This window comes from Notothenia rossii, assembly GCF_949606895.1.
Source record: "Notothenia rossii genome assembly, chromosome: 3".
Lineage (NCBI taxonomy): Eukaryota > Metazoa > Chordata > Actinopteri > Perciformes > Nototheniidae > Notothenia > Notothenia rossii.
The window spans coordinates 34550303-34568338 of NC_136901.1; the positions used below are offsets into that span (position 1 = coordinate 34550303).

Here is an 18036-nt window from a genome sequence, read left to right on the forward strand (position 1 = left end):
CACACACACACACACACACACACACACACACACACACACACACACACACACACTCACTCTGTACGAAGGAGCCGCGGTGCTGCAGCTCCTGATCGGAGCAGAGACACACGTTCACTAAACGAGTAAATCTACTTACTTACACCTCTACATATTAAAAATCATCATCATCACACACATGTTTAGGAGTTAAAATGTTTTATTTTTTCCTAAATTGCAGTGTTTCCATAACATAATTCAAGAGACATAGCTGCTAAATAAGTACGAATAAGGCACTAAAAATGTAGTTCTTTGCTGCCGAGGCTTCATCAGTTCTTTGCGAGGTCGGCCGGGGAAAAGGCCAGAGGCAACAGTTCAAGGAGGCTGGTTTCTTTGTAAGATCCATCTGGTTTGGTCAAGTATACAATCCAGTCAGATCCAAACTGAAACAGAGAAAGAGAAGCAAAGTAGGGAAGGAGAAAGAAACAACATTAAAGGTCATAGCCCGGATTTATATAACACTGAGGCCCAACTCATATACTGTAGATGGCCACAGACACCCAAAATGTACCTACACTTTTTATTCATTCTGTTAACTCTCCTTAAGCTTAAAGGTGGGGTAGGTAAGTTTGAGAAACCGGCCCGAGATAAACTTTTTGTTATATTCCATGGAATGCTCTTAACATCCCGATAGCAAAGAATATCTGAAGTGCTTTGATAAAAAATCCATAAAAATGTTTTATCTGTGGAAGCCGTAGTGCTGTAAAAAGCACGACCAATCATCTGAGCCTGCCCGGCTAAAATAACTGGATGGCCTATCTGCCTGTCAGCCTTCCATCTGTGCACAAACTTATCTCGTGCCCTCATTGGTCATGTGCGCGTTCGTGTGTGTTGGAGGAGGGGCTCTGTGAGGAAGTGGCAGCTTTTTTCCGGCTGTGTATTTTCAAATTCTAGCGCACTCGAGCTGGTTTCTCCAAAATGACCTACCCCACCTTTAACACCTGAATGCCGCAAACATAATTCATGTATTTTAATATATTGGATGCACAGAAAACGTTGTTGTTGAATGACTACATCCGACACCTTTAAACTACTTTAAGTTGTATGATGATTGATGGAAAAACACAGTACCCCGCCTTAACTTTATTTATTGAACATATCTGGCCTACTTAAAGAGAAAGCTATTACTTTTTACTGTGCTGTTATTAGTATCAATGTTTAACATGCCTGTGAAATGCAGATGTGACATCCCCTTTTTATCAAGTCATCTTTATCTGTAATTCAGTCCTTAAAGATGATTTGGAAATATTTTGACATTTGACAAATGCAAACACATATTTCTCCGAATTAAGTTTTCTTGTTTATAGCGCATTGATATTTATTTTTCTAGAATGGGAGATATATTTTCCCAACAAATGTCTTTTAATGTATATTTTAGACAATATTATATGTAAAATTATATTGTAAATAACTTGAAAAAGTGTAATGTTTTTAGAGTAGATACAGTATGTGTGTCTCACCTCCATAAGAACCTGTCGACAGGCCCCACACGGCCCAACAAAGCGGTCTTTGATATCACTGCATAGAAGAGAGGAATGTCATCATAACATGTGCTGTATTAAACTCTTAATGTATCAAATTCATTAAAATGTCTCTCACCATGTGACAGCGATGGCAGTGAACTGTCTGTATCCTTCCACCACGGCCCGCTGGATGGCCGTCCGCTCAGCACACACTGTCAGACCGTAGGAGGCGTTCTCCACATTACAGCCTGAGAACACACACACACACACACACACACACACACACACACACACACACACACACACACACACACACACACACACACACACACACACACACACACACACACACACACACACACACACACACACACACACACACACACACACACACACACACACACACACACACACACACACACACACACACACACACACACACACACACACACAGACTTTCAAATGTAGCTGTTTTCTTTGGCTTTTTCTTAATTATATATACATTTATTCTTTTATGAGTTGAAAAAACTATTCTTTGTTGTTTGCATGTATACATTATTCTCTCTTTCTCCTTCATTTCATATTTGGTTGAGCTAGAGCTATTTTTAACTATTTTACATTCCTTTAGGTAATCTCATGTACGGCATGACAATACATTGTAAATCCCATCAGAATTTTGCTGTAAAAGATAAAATAAGATAAGAGTAGATTAAATAAGGGAAGGAGTAAGAGAAGAGATGCATAGTATCGATATGTTAAAATAAGAAAACCATACATACTACTGCATAAACAATGAGGAAGAAAAACACACATTAAGTACTAAATAATGAACACACCAACATTACTTGAAACTTTAAAGAGCTTTGAGATTAATGCTGAGAAAGTTTAATTTAAAAAGAGAGTCAAAATTATGCTTCTCAGGAAAAACACAGTTTGTGGCAACCTTATTAGTCTATTATTGTTATTGTGTTAAGTACGCAGTTACTTTCCACCATTGTACCTCCAGTCCTCAGTTAGTTCTGATGTGTGCACTTATGTGTTATTATCTTTATATATACAGTCTATGGTTATCACCTTATATATACAGTCTATGGTTATCACCTTATATATACAGTCTATGGTTATCACCTTTATACACTAGGCACATGTGTCAAACTCAAGGCCCGAGGGCCAAATCAGGCCCTTGGTGGATTTAATTTCGGCCCGCAGGATCATTTCTAATTACTATTAGATCTGGCCCGCCAGTATATTGCACGCACACCTTCACTCAATCCTGAGGATCTCCTCAGCTCAGAGCCTGACCCCAAACATTGATTAACTTGCACCCAAGATGAGATGCCAAGTATCTGAACTAGCATCACAGAGTAGCAAACTGAGTTTAATGGATGTTTGCTTCTGCACTTTTTTTCTTGAGGCAACAGGTTTGATGTTTTCTTTGAGGGAAATTGTATTTTTGAAGCTGTTGTTGGCCTGTGGATTAATGTAATCATAAGAAATGACTCCGGAAAATCTGCAGATAGAGCCATAAGAAATTAATGCAACTGATTATTTAATGTTGTTTTTTTCGGCAATAATTTAAGCTTTGTTAGTTCCAGGTTTAATATGCAATAAGTTCATTTCAATACGTTTTGCAATAAACATTGAACCAGTCCGGCCCTCGACTAGTACCGAATTTTTTATTTTGGCCCACTGTGTATTTGGGTTTGACACCCCTGCTCTATGGTTATTACCTGTGATTATAGCGCCATCTGCTGTCAAAATGGCGGCAGCGACAGGGAAGCGGCTGTACGGACAGTAAGCCATTTCCCGGGCCTGCAGGCACTTTGAAATTAGCTCTTTCACTTTATCTGCGCACAGAATAAGCACAACATGATTAAAAAACACAAGGTTAGCTAGCATTTATCATTTAGCTGAATCAAAAGTCAAGTTTTACTGAGGTTTGTTAAATAAACTTGCCTGACATTGCAGAAGAAGACTGTGTGCAGTTTGAAGGAGGTCACAATTGGACTGTGTCACCTTTCACAGCTGAAAAAAGTGCTGTTAATGTTTTATAAATTCATTAAATTCACTGTAACACGGTTGCCGAAAGAAGCGAGAAGAGCAGAGTTCATGAGAGCTGCACGCACACTGTTTACATTCACCTTATTGGCTGGCTGAACGAGACGTCATCAATCAGGTTGGAACCTTATTGGTTCGGCTTGGTTGGAACCTGGTTGGAACCCAAGTTTTGTCAAGTTATCGCGAGAAAAAAGGGGGTCGTTGAACTCACGGGAACAACAAACTACTCCAAAGCCCACATTGCTGGAGCTCAAGCTAAATCAAATAACCTTTATTTAAACTGACTGCTTATTCATTTTGCCCCATCCAACACCTGTAACAACAATGGTGTCACAAAAAACTGAGCAATATATACTTTATACTAGTATTTACTACTGTCATTCTGCAGCTACTTCATTACTTTCTACTTGTTTCACTTATTTAAAAAATTTTTTATAATGCTGCTACTTTCCTTTTTTATTCTTGAAATGTGTATTTATTTGTATTCTAATGTTATAATATATGCATATCACTTTACTAAATAATGTTTACTCTACTTAATACTGTTTTACTTTGCCCCTATCAGTACTAAATGAATTATGATTCTGAAAATAACACACTATTTAGTAAAAAAACAACATTACATAAACAAATAAGCAGTAGTGGAAAAGTACTCACATCCTTTACTTAAGTATAAAAACAATTTGTCCCATTTCAGAATAATATGAATGCTAAGTGTACTTTAAGTATCAAAATACTCATTATGCAGAATGGATGTTTTCACAGTAGGCTATTGTATTATTATGCTATATTATCCTCTTTTTATACATGAGAGAGCATTAAAGTATTGTAGTTTTTTCGATAGATGTGGACCATATTTAGATTCTTGAAATGTACTGTTAGTAGCTTACTAAATTACTGCGTTGTACCATAGTATATAATGTGTTTTTATATGTACAACTATCAGTGTTTAAGAAATGTAGAGGAGTAGAAGTATAAAGTAAATAGAAATACTCAAGTATGACACACAGACTTTGTGGTGCTCCTGCGGCTAAGCTGCTAAAGCTTAATGGGTCACAAACACAAACATAGGTCACTAATGGATACATAACCCTGAATATGGCACTTATTGTTAATGTGTGGTCTATAGATGGGGGAGCTAATGTGCAAATGCTTTTAATATTTCAACATCTTCCACCTGATGAAGCAATACTTTCAGAATAGCCGCTATCTTATCTAATTGATGTCTTGTTTGTCCCATTGATCAGATGAGCAGATACCAACCAACCACCACTGTCATAAATACAGGAACAACGAAGTGTTTCAATCTATGGTCAGAAGTGAACAGGACGTTCGTGTTAGGATGTCATGTGACTCATGTCATGACGGTAAAAAGAGTACTCTATTGGGGTTTTGTACTTCCTGAATCTACTGATTACCTGCAATAAAGATATTTCAGATTAACTACAAGTTAATGTGTGAGGAAGAAAAAGTTAAGAAGCCAAATGCGACTAAGTCAACTCTATTTTCTTGATAAGAAAAATAAAAAGCCTCATTGTATTTTATATAAGCAGTTCTTTGCTTGATTAATATCTGACATGTTTCTTTGTGGACATTACATTCTAGTTTGGTAACAGGTTCGTTTTTCTTACTTCAAGCTAAGTTTTGTTGACCTTTCCTAAGACCCAATGTTATTTATAACACCCACTGTGTTTGGCTGCTGCGTCCCTATCATAACAAGCAAAAAAACTAAAAAAATCTATCACTAAAATTGTTAATAACGACGTCCAACACATACTATTAATTCCTTAGAGAGCTGAAATTCCCCAAAGGTCAAAACCCTAATTACATTAATTTAGCGCCAGATGGTTTCTGTGTTTCTATAAATTCACTTCATACAAGCTAATTATTTTTCAGCACATACCGTACCAGCTGTTAGATGCCGTATCTTTGGTTATAAAAGGCTTTTATTAAGGCCAATTCCTCTCTTGTGTTTGCTATGGGCCATAAATAGAACATCGTCATTAGCAGGTCTCAAAGGGCGTCCAAACTTCATGATCGAACCCCCTGAACACACAGAAACCCCCTTTCTTTTCTGTGTGTTCAGGTATAATATTTGTCCTGCAATTTCACTTTGAGTACATTTTTCTTTTCTCTGGCTAAGGGTTTCTTTTTCATCTCAAAAGATACTCAGGTCTGAAATCAGATTGCAGGAAGCCACACCAATACTTGGCCTTTGTTCCCTCTCTCCTTCCTGTTAAAACTGTCACTGGCTGTGTTTGACTTTCAGTGTGTCAGAGCAGTGGCGAGGTCCTCATCCGCCTCGAACACTTCTCTCTGACTTTGAGAGGAACAGACACTTTCAGCAGCAAAGAAAGACTCAAAGAAAAAGGTAGAAGCATGTGTTGTACGGGGAAATGTGCCCGCCTGGTGGGCCTCATCCTGCTGCCCTCAGCGTTCATCTGCATGATCGCCAACCTGCTGCTGTTCTTCCCCGATGGGAAGAGTCTGGACAACGATCAAATCTCCCTGCAGGTCTGGCTCATGGGGGGGCTCATCGGAGGAGGCCTCTTTGTGAGTAAACCACTGTGTATTTTTACGAAAGGTGATTTGATGTTTTACTGTGTGTTTTATTGGGCTTTTCAGTGATTAACTCTGCTCTGTGTAAACCTATAAAATCTGTGTTAACCTTTCAAATCTAATTTATTGAGTTTCCTTACTTCTGAGGGAGATAACAGTTCCCTTAAAAGTTAGTCTTTTTAAGTGTAATATACCTTAGTCAGTTAATTGTATTTTATTTATTTTGTTTTGGATTAGTTTACAATCTTTGAGGTCAGATTAGTAATTTGTTTTACTCTGTGTGGAGTATATTTAATTGATACAGCAGATCCCGCTTTATATCTGACTAAAAGCACCTTTAAATGTACCGAACATAAGCCAGATTCTGCCTTAAGCATCCTTGAAACCGATAAAGAACAAAGCACAATAACTCGGGTACAATTTTGAGGTATTGACACAGAAGTATTTTCAATTGGTCCCAATTTATAATTCAAATTCTTCACATTTAAGAGGGAAATACCTTGACTACACTATTTTTGTCAAATATAGGAACTTGAGACACAAAACAGACGATGTATTCTTACAGATGAGAATACTGAACATATAGAAATTAGCTCAACCTTGACAAAACTCTACACTTTAAAAGAAAATATAAGTATATTTTACTGTGGTGTACTTGTTATATTATAATGAAAATTACAATGAATAAAATGGTCTTATCTCCTCTACTTCCTCATCACACACACACACACACACACACACACACACACACACACACACACACACACACACACACACACACACACACACACACACACACACACACACACACACACACACACACACACACACACACACACACACACACACACACACACACACACACACACACACACACACACACACACAAGTTTCCACCTGCATTATCTTGACGTTTTAAAGGTTGACCAGGGCAATAATTATCCATCAATATCTCATAAATGGATTAGAGAGACCTTTGAGTCCTGTGGAAAGGGCACGACTTGATGATTTTACAGTTAGGAATATGGACCAGGAAGTTGGATGTCTTTCATTTAAAAGAAACTCCACTGAGGATTCACAAATATTTGCTTCGAGAGATAAGAGAGCATGGACAGAGACACACACATGTACAAATTCAAATGTGTAGGCCTATGTGTGCAGGACACAAATACACACAGCATAAAAACATATTAAAGTTTTTTGAAATTATAATTAACATAGGACATCTCTCGTAAATTGTTTATTGATAAATGTGTTTTTATTTTAACTTTTCAGATGCTGTGTCCGAGCTGCTCGGCTATCAGGGCCGGGGGCAAGGGTTGCTGCGGAAATGGTTGCTGTGGTAACCGTTGCCGGGTAAGTACAGTCATTTGAAATGTACATTTACATGTCATTGTGGGGACTTCACTGATAATTAAATGACTATGGATCACTGTGTATTATATTTCCCCATATGGACACTAAAATCATAGAAATGTCAGTCAAAGGGACAAGACAGATTAAACATAACCCAAATAAACTGCATTAATGAAATGACTACAAAGAAACACAAAGACACGCAAAACAGACGCAAATTGACACGTCGTAATGTCTAGAAAAAGACTCGAAATTAACACAAAGAGTCATAAATCAACTACACGTGTTAATGGTGGGGCCTTATCTCATAATCGGCCAATGATTGTTATTGATATTTAGAGTCCTTATGTTTGTTAAATATATTTTACAGAAGTAGGGTTATGAACTGTTCTCACTTCTCTTCAATTAATGGGAACTAGACCGCTAATTTGTAAGTAGTGGAGACAGTTCCAGTGAAAAAATGCTGTGTCATCTGCCTTTCATTTGCGTATTACCTATGTGTTATTTAATTTAATTGGTGTTTGGACATTTGTTTTTGTTGAGTGTGATCCCAATCTTGTAACAAAATCCTAACTCAGGGTCCAAGTAGGTTTTCCCCTTTTCCATTTTCATGGCCAGTCAATTGAGAAATATCTCATAGCCTAAACAATAGGTTCCTATTTCTCTTCCAGATGCTGAACTCTGTGTTCTCCTCTGCGTTCGGCCTGGTTGGAGCAATCTACTGTACCAGTGTGTCCTCTGCAGGCCTGGCTATTGGACCCAAGTGTAAGGTGGCCCACGACAAGTGGGAATACCCCTTCGAAGACCTCGGCACGTGAGTGATTCCCCCATTATCACTCAAATGTACTGTTCTGGGCTTGTAGGTGATGCTGTTGAATCTTTTTTAATTTATCAGTTATATTTTACTCTCAAGAGTTTCATTTCTTGAAATGCAATATGCTTAATATCCAGTAGATAGCAGCACTTTCTTTTATGTGTTTTTGCAGCCACATTTACAGATCGTTTGTAGTAATGAGTCAGGGAATTCAGAATACACAACCCTTTTTTGCTGGTCATTTCATAGCTTTTTTGTCAAAATAATGTCAAATCTCACTAAGGCATGCCAGGAAATACTTTTTATGTTGATTCTAGGTCTGCAGATTATGATTCTTTCCTTTTTAGTTGAGCAACTGTCAATAGAGACATAGATTTGATAGCATTGAATCTCATTGCTAGACCCAATACCATGGGAATAAAACATAGCATAGCAAAAGCAAAGACGCTTCAAGGATAGCAAGATGTTACGAGCTTCGGCAGGTAAAACTCATGATGCTCATCAGGTGATAGGGAAAGTAGTTCATCAATAAAAAAACGAGCAAGCTGTTAATATGTAGGCTGAGGTTAGTGAGGGGAACAAAGTTTGGATGCTGCGATATTTATACTTAACCTTAGATTGGCCTTCCTCTAGCAAACTTCAATTTCCTCTTTTTACTTTACTGAATAGGTTCTGCGATGTTGAAGTCATTATACCTGTATTTTATTCATTAAATTAATATTATTACATTTACAAAATTATTCGTTAGTTGGCAGCCCTATGCTTGTACGCATTAAGAAATAATCAATTTGTTTTATATCTAATTGTATATGTTGGTAGATCTTACTAGAATACAACAACACTTTAATATAACATCAATGTATTAGTGAGCTTTAACGGAGCTGGTAGTCACATTTTGACTGAGCTAAGATTTCTATATTTATGCTAAGCTAAGCTAACTGTAGCGGCCAAAATCATATAGAACTAAAACAAATAATTAACTTAAAATAATACAGCCGCTGAGGCACTAGTTAGCAGATCTTACGCAGGGCAATGATCCAGGTCCAGACAAGATTCTCCGTTGTGCATTTATTATGATCCTATATCATTGACAATGAACAGGTTTCCTATGGTTGGTTCCTTTAAGCCAGGGGTGGGGAACCTCCGGCCTCCGGGCCGTATACGGCCCGCGAGACCATTTGGTACGGCCCTCGAGGTAATTTATAAACACACGCAAAAAAGAAAAAAATTCAAGAAATCTAGACCGCAAAATAATTAAACAAGCTTGTTTTTCCTGGCCAAGGTCAGGGTCCTTGAACACAAAACGAGCCTAACGTGTCATCACGTGGTATATGTCTCGTCTGACAGGAGTGTAGTTCTAACGGAGAGCACCAGAACGCGGCTCCGGGCCGGGACTTCACAAATTGCAAGACCCATAGGGAGCTGTACACATGCCGCAGTTTTTGCATGGCTGTGTCTTTTGTTGAAAGCCCAGTGGCGATCTGTTCATCTGTCATACTGATCATACAGTCAATAACGTTGTTGTTATTAGCATCTGGTTAGCTAGCTATGCTAACGAATATGAGAAGCTTTTTCTCCAACCAGTGAGGTAAAGGCACATCTTTATATGATCATTATAGTTATAGAAAAATAAGAGAATAAAGTAAACAGGTATACAATACTAATATGACAGTAACAAAAAGTTGTTATTAATAAACAAGAATACAGTTTAAAAAGGGAAGTGATTTCAGTGTTTCCCCTAGGTTTACTGCCTTGGCAGGGTGCTGCTCGGGTACCCCGAACATTTTTTTCGGGGCACCCACATTTTTTTTATCCTCTGGAGCAGAGAAAGGAGCTGTGGATTATTGTTATTGATATCGTACAGTAACAAAGTATTTGTACATTAAAAAGTAATAAAGTACAGTGTTACACTGTACTTTATTACTTTAATTCAAACTGTATTCCCTTCTTATCATGTAGCCTACACTTCTTCCTTTCATTGATACCTTTAAATCACCTGACTACAGCATATAACATACCTGCTGCCACCCTGTGCTGCTGCTGCTGCTGCTGCTGCTGCTTCTCTCTGCCTCATCCTCTATTGCTGGAGGCAGCTCCACCTCATCTGATCTCTGATATGAAAGCAATCGTGTTATGATCATATTGAGCTATTGGTGTGAGTCTAACATTAAACAAGCAGTCTGCTTGTCATACATTGCTGACGATACATTTTAAGTGGCAATTTGAGTCACTGCCGCTAAATGCCGGTAGCATCAAGCTAGCAAATCCTGCATTAGCCTCACATCAACAGGTGTAGACAGAACATCCAATTATCCTGAGCTAATTTACTGAATAAACCAACTCACGTCTCCTGTCTTTTTTTCCACCCAACTCATTAGACTATTCTTCTGCTGGCATTCCATTGTTGTTTTCTGTCAAATTCAATACTGTAGTTCAAAACCGCGGTAGCTGCTCACCATCTGTGAGCTATTTTTAGAATGGGCACGCTACGTTCGTTGTCGCGTTCGCGCGCGTCCACCTGAGCAGGCTGTTTGTGTCCTTCTCCCGTGACGATAATGGCTTGCGGTTAAAAAATAATAATAAGCGAATTTGAAACTGGGGGGGGGACACAAACGGGCAGACAGCAGAGCTGTTGGCAGTGGACACTGAAACATGCACATTGGATAAATAACATAGGCGTTTAGTTTATTTAATAAAAGAGCACATGTTCAATGTGAAACGTGATCGTAGATAGATTACTTCAGTTGCAATTTGGTGCTATATATATATATATTTTTTAAAATAATAAAATAAAACATTTTAAATACAAAAAACTAAAAACACCTTGAATTTCAGGCAGGGCGCGGGGCTCCGTTGGCAGGGCGCAGCGCCCCGCCAAGACAATGGTAGGGGAAACACTGGATTTGTAAAATATCCATAAAGAAAAAACTCTGTTTACAGTTCTGTTTCATATGGGTGTTGAGAGATGTATCCATAGATCTCTTCATGTTGCTCTCAAAGTGCACCAGATTGATGCTTTTAACTTCAACATTTAAAAAAAATCTTCCTGGTGGTGCATGCCCCCAAACCCCCCGAGATGAGGTTAGATCCGCCCCCCACTTAAATCATGTCCACATGGATATGAAACTAAATACATTTGCACACATCTTGTGTCCATATCTTTCTGTTTTGGTGGTCATGCCACGGTGCATGAATGCGCGGGTCATGGTCAAATATCTGGATTAAGAGGTTGCTTTTTCTTTGCACAGCATGAAAGAAACGCGAAATGAATGGGCTGTGATTTGAGTTTTTTAAGCAGACGTTGAGTTCAATAATATGTACGGCCCTCGAAGGATGTTGTAAAAATTGAAATGGCCCTTGAGAGGAAAAAGGTTCCCCACCCCTGCTTTAAGCCTTTCCTATGGCTTTCCTTTCTTGTGGTTGGAAAACCCTGTGGCTTGAAACACCCTGGTAAAAAATCGTTTGCCTACTAGTGCTCTGGCTCCCACCACCCACCTGTCTCCAATATATACAATTACTCTAATCACCCAGTGCCCAAAACATGCCTTCAAAATAAAAGCATAGAAAATACTTTAACTTATGAAGCTAACTAAGAATACATATAAATAAATGATAATAATAATAAACACCATAAACAGCAAGAAAATAAATGTTAAACTATTAAATAATATAAAGAGATATACAGGACTGTCTCAGAAAATTAGAATATTGTGATAAAGTTCTTTATTTTCTGTAATGCAATTAAAAAAACAAAAATGTCATACATTCTGGATTCATTACAAATCAACTGAAATATTGCAAGCCTTTTATTATTTTAATATTGCTGATTATGGCATACAGTTTAAGAAAAGTCAAAAATCCTATCTCAAAAAATTAGAATAGTTCCTCAGACCAAGTAAAAAAAAAAGATTTATAACAGCAAAACACAATCAAACATTTGAAAATGTCCATTAATGCACTCAGTACTTGGTTGGGAATCCTTTTGCACGGATTACTGCATTAATGCGGCGTGGCATGGAGGCAATCAGCCTGTGGCATTGCTGAGGTGTTATGGATGCCCAGGATGCTTCAATAGCGGCCTTTAGCTCATTAGCATTGTTGGGTCTGGTGTCTTTCAGCTTCTTCTTCACAATACCCCACATATTCTCTATGGGGTTCAGGTCAGGGGAATTTGCAGGCCAATCGAGGACAGTAATGCCATGGTCAGTACACCAGTTACTGGTGGTTTTGGCACTGTGGGCAGGTGCCAGATCATGCTGGAAAATGAATTCCTCATCTCCATAGAGCTTTTCAGCAGACGGAAGCATGTAGTGCTCTAAAATCTCTTGGTACACAGCTGCATTTACTCTGGGCTTGATGAAACACAGTGGACCAACACCAGCAGCTGACATGGCTCCCCAAACCATCGCTGACTGTGGGAACTTCACACTGGATTTCAAGCAACTTGGATTTTGCTCCTCTCCAGCCTTTCTCCAGACTCTGGCGCCTTGACTTCCAAATGAAATACAAAACTTGCTTTCGTCTGAAAAGAGGACTTTGAACCACTGTGCAACTGTCCAGTGCTTCTTTTCCTTAGCCCAAGTCAGACGCCTCTTCCGTTGTCTTGAGTTCAGAAGTGGCTTGACCATGGGAATACGGCTATTGTAGCCCATTTCCCGGACACATCTGTGAACAGTGACTTTTGATACCTGGACTCCAGCTTCAGTCCACTGTCTTTGAAGCTCCCCCAAATTCTGGAAGCGACTCTTCTTCACAATGCTGTTAAGGCTGCGGTCATCTCTCTTGGTTGTGCAGCGTTTCCTGCCACATTTCCCCCTTCCAACAGACTTTTTGTGGATGTGCTTTGAAACTGCACTCTGTGAACAGCTTGCTCTTTGAGAAATTTCTTTTTGTGTCTTACCCTCCTGATGGAGGGTGTCAATGACGGTCCTCTGGACAGCAGTCAGATCAGCAGTCTTCCCCATACTTGTGATTTAGTTTACTGAACCAAGCTGAGTGTTTTTCAAGGCTCAGGAAACCCTTGCAGGTGTTTCGAGTTAATTAGACGATTCAAGTGATTCGTTGAACACCCTACTAGTATACTTTTTCATGATATTCTAATATTTAGAGATAGGATATTTGAGTTTTCTTAAGCTGTATGCCATAATCAGCAATATTAAAATAATAAAAGGCTTGCAATATTTCAGTTGATTTGTAATGAATCCAGGATGTATGACATTTTTGTTTTTTTAATTGCATTACAGAAAATAAAGAACTTTATCACAATATTCTAATTTTCTGAGACAGTCCTGTATATAGCTCCAACACTAACCGACTGCTGACAGTCAATGAGCTTACCTTACTGTCAGCTATACATTAAATGTGCAGGTCAATGAGTTATATCAATCATTTCAGCAAGAAAGTGATTATATTTCCCAAAATGTAAAACCATAGCACTACTTATCATTGAGTAACAGGTGAATTTCACTTTTCTCTAGCAAATCTAATCATATTTTTACTAGAACTCTTTCTATACTTTCTATTTTCCATGTGCTTTATTTTCTCCACTTCTCGCTTGTTCCAATTACCTGCTTACTGACACATTTTTCCTCAATTCAGTCATCATACTTTTCCTTTCTGCCCCCGAAACTTGGCCTGCTGTGCACATATTTTCAGTAATGCTGTGTGTGTCTTGGACGGTGCTTACGATCTGCTGCTCTTCTCCCTCACAGTGGTAACACCAGCTACCTTTTAAACCAGACTATGTGGAGCATCTGCGAATACCCTAAAAACGCAGTGATGTGGCACGTGGTTCTGTTCTCCATACTGTTGGCCATGGGGGTGGTGCAGCTGGTGCTCTGCGGCCTCCAGGTGGTCAACGGCTGCATCGGATGCATCTGCGGCGACTGTCGCAAAAGCAAAGATGTAAGTGAACAAATCCTGAAACTCCAAACCTAAAACAAGATTAACTGAGTTAGGAGAGTGTCCATGCAAATCTTTCAAAATACACAATGAGGTAATGAAAGCTATACATAGGGTCTGGAGAGGGGAAGCCATAAAATATGAAACCATTTTATCAAACTAGACCAAGCCATGAGGAAAGCATCCTGTTGTGTAGTTTGGTCGTTGAAAGTCAGACAGCACCTCTTAGTAGCTTGTTGAATGATTTATAGCCGCTTAACACAGTTTTGCTTAGTGCTTTATTAACGCTCATTGTGTATTTTTTACACTTTTAAATGGAATAAACATGGATAACAAAGATAAAATGTTAGATGGTGAGACGTGAAAGTTCTTTAGAGGGAGACATGCCAACTGTTTACTGTATGTGTGCTAAGTTAAGCTACTGTCTACCTTAAAGCTTATCATCCATAATATGTGGATAATAACAACTTTTATCATCCAAACATACGAGTTGTTACACTCTTAGTGATCGTGAGAGCGAAAAAGCCTTTAGTCGGTAAATGTTTAACAGTTCTATACAAAATATTGCATCTTTAAAGATTTGATTTAATAAAGCAAGCATACCTGTTCCCAGAGTCCATTGCCGTGTGAAACTCAATTTCATCACGGGCCACATTCGCATTATGGTTGCACTCAAAGGGACGGTTGTAACTTTAAGACTATATAAAAATACATATATAAATATTTAATATATATAAAATAATGTATGATATTACATGATTACCTCTGTATTGGATTATTATCGGATAAGGTAATACCTTCATAATTAACTACGTATGAAAGCAGAAGTCTACGGCAAATAATTGCAAGTCTCTTCAGTGAGAATGTCACAAAATGATTTAAAAAAGAAAAGCTAAATAAAAAAAAAGTGACATTTTGAAAAAAAGGCAATTCTGAGAAAAAGGCAAATTTGAGATGCATTGTGCTCCATGGGCAACGTGCTTCTGTATATCGCCCTGTAACTGTATAACAAACATATTATATTCTTTGCAAGCTCTTGTGGGGCCACAGAAAATGAAGTCGCGGGCCGGATTTGGCCCCCGGGCCTTGAGTTTAACACCCCTGCTCAAGCTAACTCTCGGCTAGTGTAGCTTAAATCATGCTAAAATAAACTTTTTCTTTTTAATAACTTTTTTCAGTGCAATCAGTGACTGTAAACACACAAAAAAATCCAACGCAGATGCCATGAAGATTCTTAAGTTGAAAGATTTTACTAAAAATTAACTCGACTCAATATGGGGACTGGTTTGAACTGGTAAAAGGTGCAAAAAGTTAACTAGCTGGAAAGAAAAAAGTCAAAGATAAGTTACATTTTGTACATGACATGCACTTTTGAACCGAAATATATACACAGGTTGAAGATTAAGCTCAGATTTAGCACATGAATGAACAAATATTAAGGGCTGCTTACAAATGTTTTTGCTGACTTGCGTATGGATTCAGTTAACACGCTCACTCATAAGAGACACAAATACATTTAAAGACATACATTTGACCATAAAAGCTGATGTGTGCATTGTATCAACACATAGCTACACATTAACATGATGCTCACCTTTATGACCAGCTCTGTCAGTCACCTAAGAGCTTGCTTCCTCTCCCAAATATGAACTTAACATGTGAATTCTGTCCTGTTTCAGGATGAGAGTGGATTGTGAAAGTGAAGATCCCCAAGTTGTGAACCAACCGTCTCAAGAACCAGGAGCCATTTCATATTCCGTTATAACTCTCTTTAAAACATTTTTCTGATATCCAATTTCTCACACCAAGTCTGTCTAAAACACATCAATGAATCCTTACTCCACTATTTTGTGAATTTTTTTCTAGCTGATGGTATGTGTGTATTGCCTGACTTATATTGATTATAAGAGTAAGGCTCCACATGGAACATGTACTAATCAAAGCATATTGTTTGTTTTATGTGCTACTATGTGTTGAGGTGAATGTGACAACACAATAATAGCTGATGAATTCTCTAAGGGGAAGTTATATCAGTTCTCTGTGATAATCAACATTAAAACTAATTATTTTCCTGACCAGTTTCTATGTAGCTGTCGTTTTTCTCCAGAAACACATTTCGATATTTACAGGAATACTCACCATCTGTAACTCTGATTATCCAGTTGGAAGAACTTCCGCAGAATCACTGTTAGGATCTCTGTCAATTAGTGACCTCATGCTGTGCCCATGCAGCCAGACAGCCAGATCTAACAGGATTATTGTGTGCGTAGAGACAAGGTCAAAGGTCAGAAATGCCCCCTGTGGATATTGTGAACACTGCAGCTGACTAAACAGTACACAGGTGCGGGCTAAGCTCATAATCTTTTGCTGCCAAGGAGCCGTTTCGTGGTAACTGTTACCTAACTTTTCAGTTAAAAGCCTGTTACAGAGCTGCTCTCAGGTATATATAGATACCAAACACAATAAAGCTCACGCCATGCTTACATGCACTAGAGGTAAAAGATATGATGAGATGAGGCATTAGTGTGCTTCAAGGTGAAAAACAATCCTGCCATTCAGCTTTTTTGTTCTTTGTTTTCTAAACCATACAACTCCCTGCAGAGTTCAGGTTCCTTTTTGAATGCAATAACAGGACAAGGAGTGGAAACTATATGGCAGTGGGAAAAGAAAAGGCCGTTGCCCAACAGCGTGACCACCTTAGCTAACTGAGTGGCCGGTGTTTATGCAGCTCTCTTATATAATGCACAGTACAAAGCAAGGAAGGAGCATAAGTAAGTCGAATTTAGTATAAAAGAATGGTAGGACAAAGGGAGGAAAACGGGAAGGGGCCCGTTCTCAGCCACTTCTTATGCAAATTGTGGCCAGTCTGAAAGAATACAGAGTTCGGTTTAATGGTGCTTTGGACAAATAGTGATGCGTGCACATGAAAGACAGAGAGAGGTTCCTCAAGAGGAGGTGACAATGTTTCAAGAACACAGCCTCCCAAGCCCTAAATTATTATATATCTGCTTTGTGCACTCTTTTAGACCCTGTAGTGAGGCCATCACTTAGAAATGTACCCTTCTCCCAAAATTGAGCCCCTGCTCTCAGCTTTTCATGCTTGACTGACAGAACAAAGAGGAGGCAGAAGGGAAAACAAAATGACGTGAAGCAGAACCGACCAGAATGGGCCGGACTGCTGACAATCTTGGAGAGAGAAGGACAATAGTACAAATAAGTCAGTGCAAGTTAATGAAGGCTTTTAATTGGACCAACATTTCTACAACGGTTCTACTGTTTCACTTTTCTAGACTGTTGTTAAGTTCATGTCAGCACACTCACAACCGCAGGCTCATTTTAAAGGTAACAGTCATGCTGGCGGCACAAATATCATCTCAGACACACGTACGTGATAACTCAGCAGTGTCCACCACCCATTAATTATGTTAACCACAGTGTGAATGACCAAAGCAGAGCCACAAAGTAGACAGTCAGGCACAGTCAGCAGGTCTGCAATCTTATTTGCAACGCTGTGTGAAGGGAATCAATTAGGTTTTGCCCTCAGTTTGCCTTTCTTATTATTTAAATGTACCTTTACATCTCTTGTTGCTTCCTTTTAATGTGCTCTGTAAGCACATGACTTACTTGTCAACCACAATCCACGGATATTCAGTGAAAATAAAATGACATTTTAAAATAGGATCACACATAAAATACCAAAACAGTAGATGGTGCTTTTTTTGTTCTGAGAGTTGAACTGGTTATAATTTATGCTATGTTAACAATTGTTTTAAAATGCTGACAGTACCTGTCTGTGTTACTGGCACTATATTATCATAATACCCTGAGACATGGTATTTTAAACTTGGA

General features: G+C 38.6%; 2 protein-coding genes across 2 annotated transcripts; one reads left to right on the plus strand and one right to left on the minus strand.

Annotated features, from left to right (window-relative positions):
* Window positions 1-178: 178 nt before the first annotated feature.
* Window positions 179-3658, minus strand: LOC307032318 (cytidine deaminase). The gene is made up of 5 exons (XM_079670200.1): window positions 3456-3658; window positions 3230-3346; window positions 1636-1747; window positions 1497-1554; window positions 179-419 (listed from the first exon to the last, which is right to left on the minus strand). The coding sequence occupies exons 1-5, from the start codon at window positions 3460-3462 to the stop codon at window positions 306-308; spliced, it is 408 nt and encodes a 135-aa protein (XP_079526326.1). The 5' UTR covers window positions 3463-3658; the 3' UTR covers window positions 179-305.
* A 1963-nt stretch (window positions 3659-5621) lies between these two features.
* Window positions 5622-16262, plus strand: tm4sf5 (transmembrane 4 L six family member 5). Its single transcript, XM_079670196.1, has 5 exons — window positions 5622-6110; window positions 7392-7472; window positions 8144-8286; window positions 13998-14190; window positions 15867-16262. Exons 1-5 carry the CDS (start codon window positions 5937-5939, stop codon window positions 15882-15884), a joined length of 609 nt encoding a protein of 202 aa, XP_079526322.1. The 5' UTR covers window positions 5622-5936; the 3' UTR covers window positions 15885-16262.
* The last annotated feature ends 1774 nt before the right edge of the window (window positions 16263-18036 follow it).

Excerpts from the sequence above, each read along its gene's own strand:
- LOC307032318 (XM_079670200.1), bottom strand. Across the intron at positions 1,748-3,229 it reads AGATGGCGCTATAATCACAG|GCTGTAATGTGGAGAACGCC; the intron begins GTAATAACCATA and ends GTGTGTTCTCAG. Across the intron at positions 420-1,496 it reads GTCGACAGGTTCTTATGGAG|TTTGGATCTGACTGGATTGT; the intron begins GTGAGACACACA and ends TCTCTGTTTCAG.
- tm4sf5 (XM_079670196.1), top strand. The coding sequence starts at position 5,937 with ATGTGTTGTACGGGGAAATGTGCCCGCCTGGTGGGCCTCATCCTGCTG. Across the intron at positions 6,111-7,391 it reads TCATCGGAGGAGGCCTCTTT|ATGCTGTGTCCGAGCTGCTC; the intron begins GTGAGTAAACCA and ends TTAACTTTTCAG. Across the intron at positions 8,287-13,997 it reads CCCTTCGAAGACCTCGGCAC|TGGTAACACCAGCTACCTTT; the intron begins GTGAGTGATTCC and ends TCTCCCTCACAG.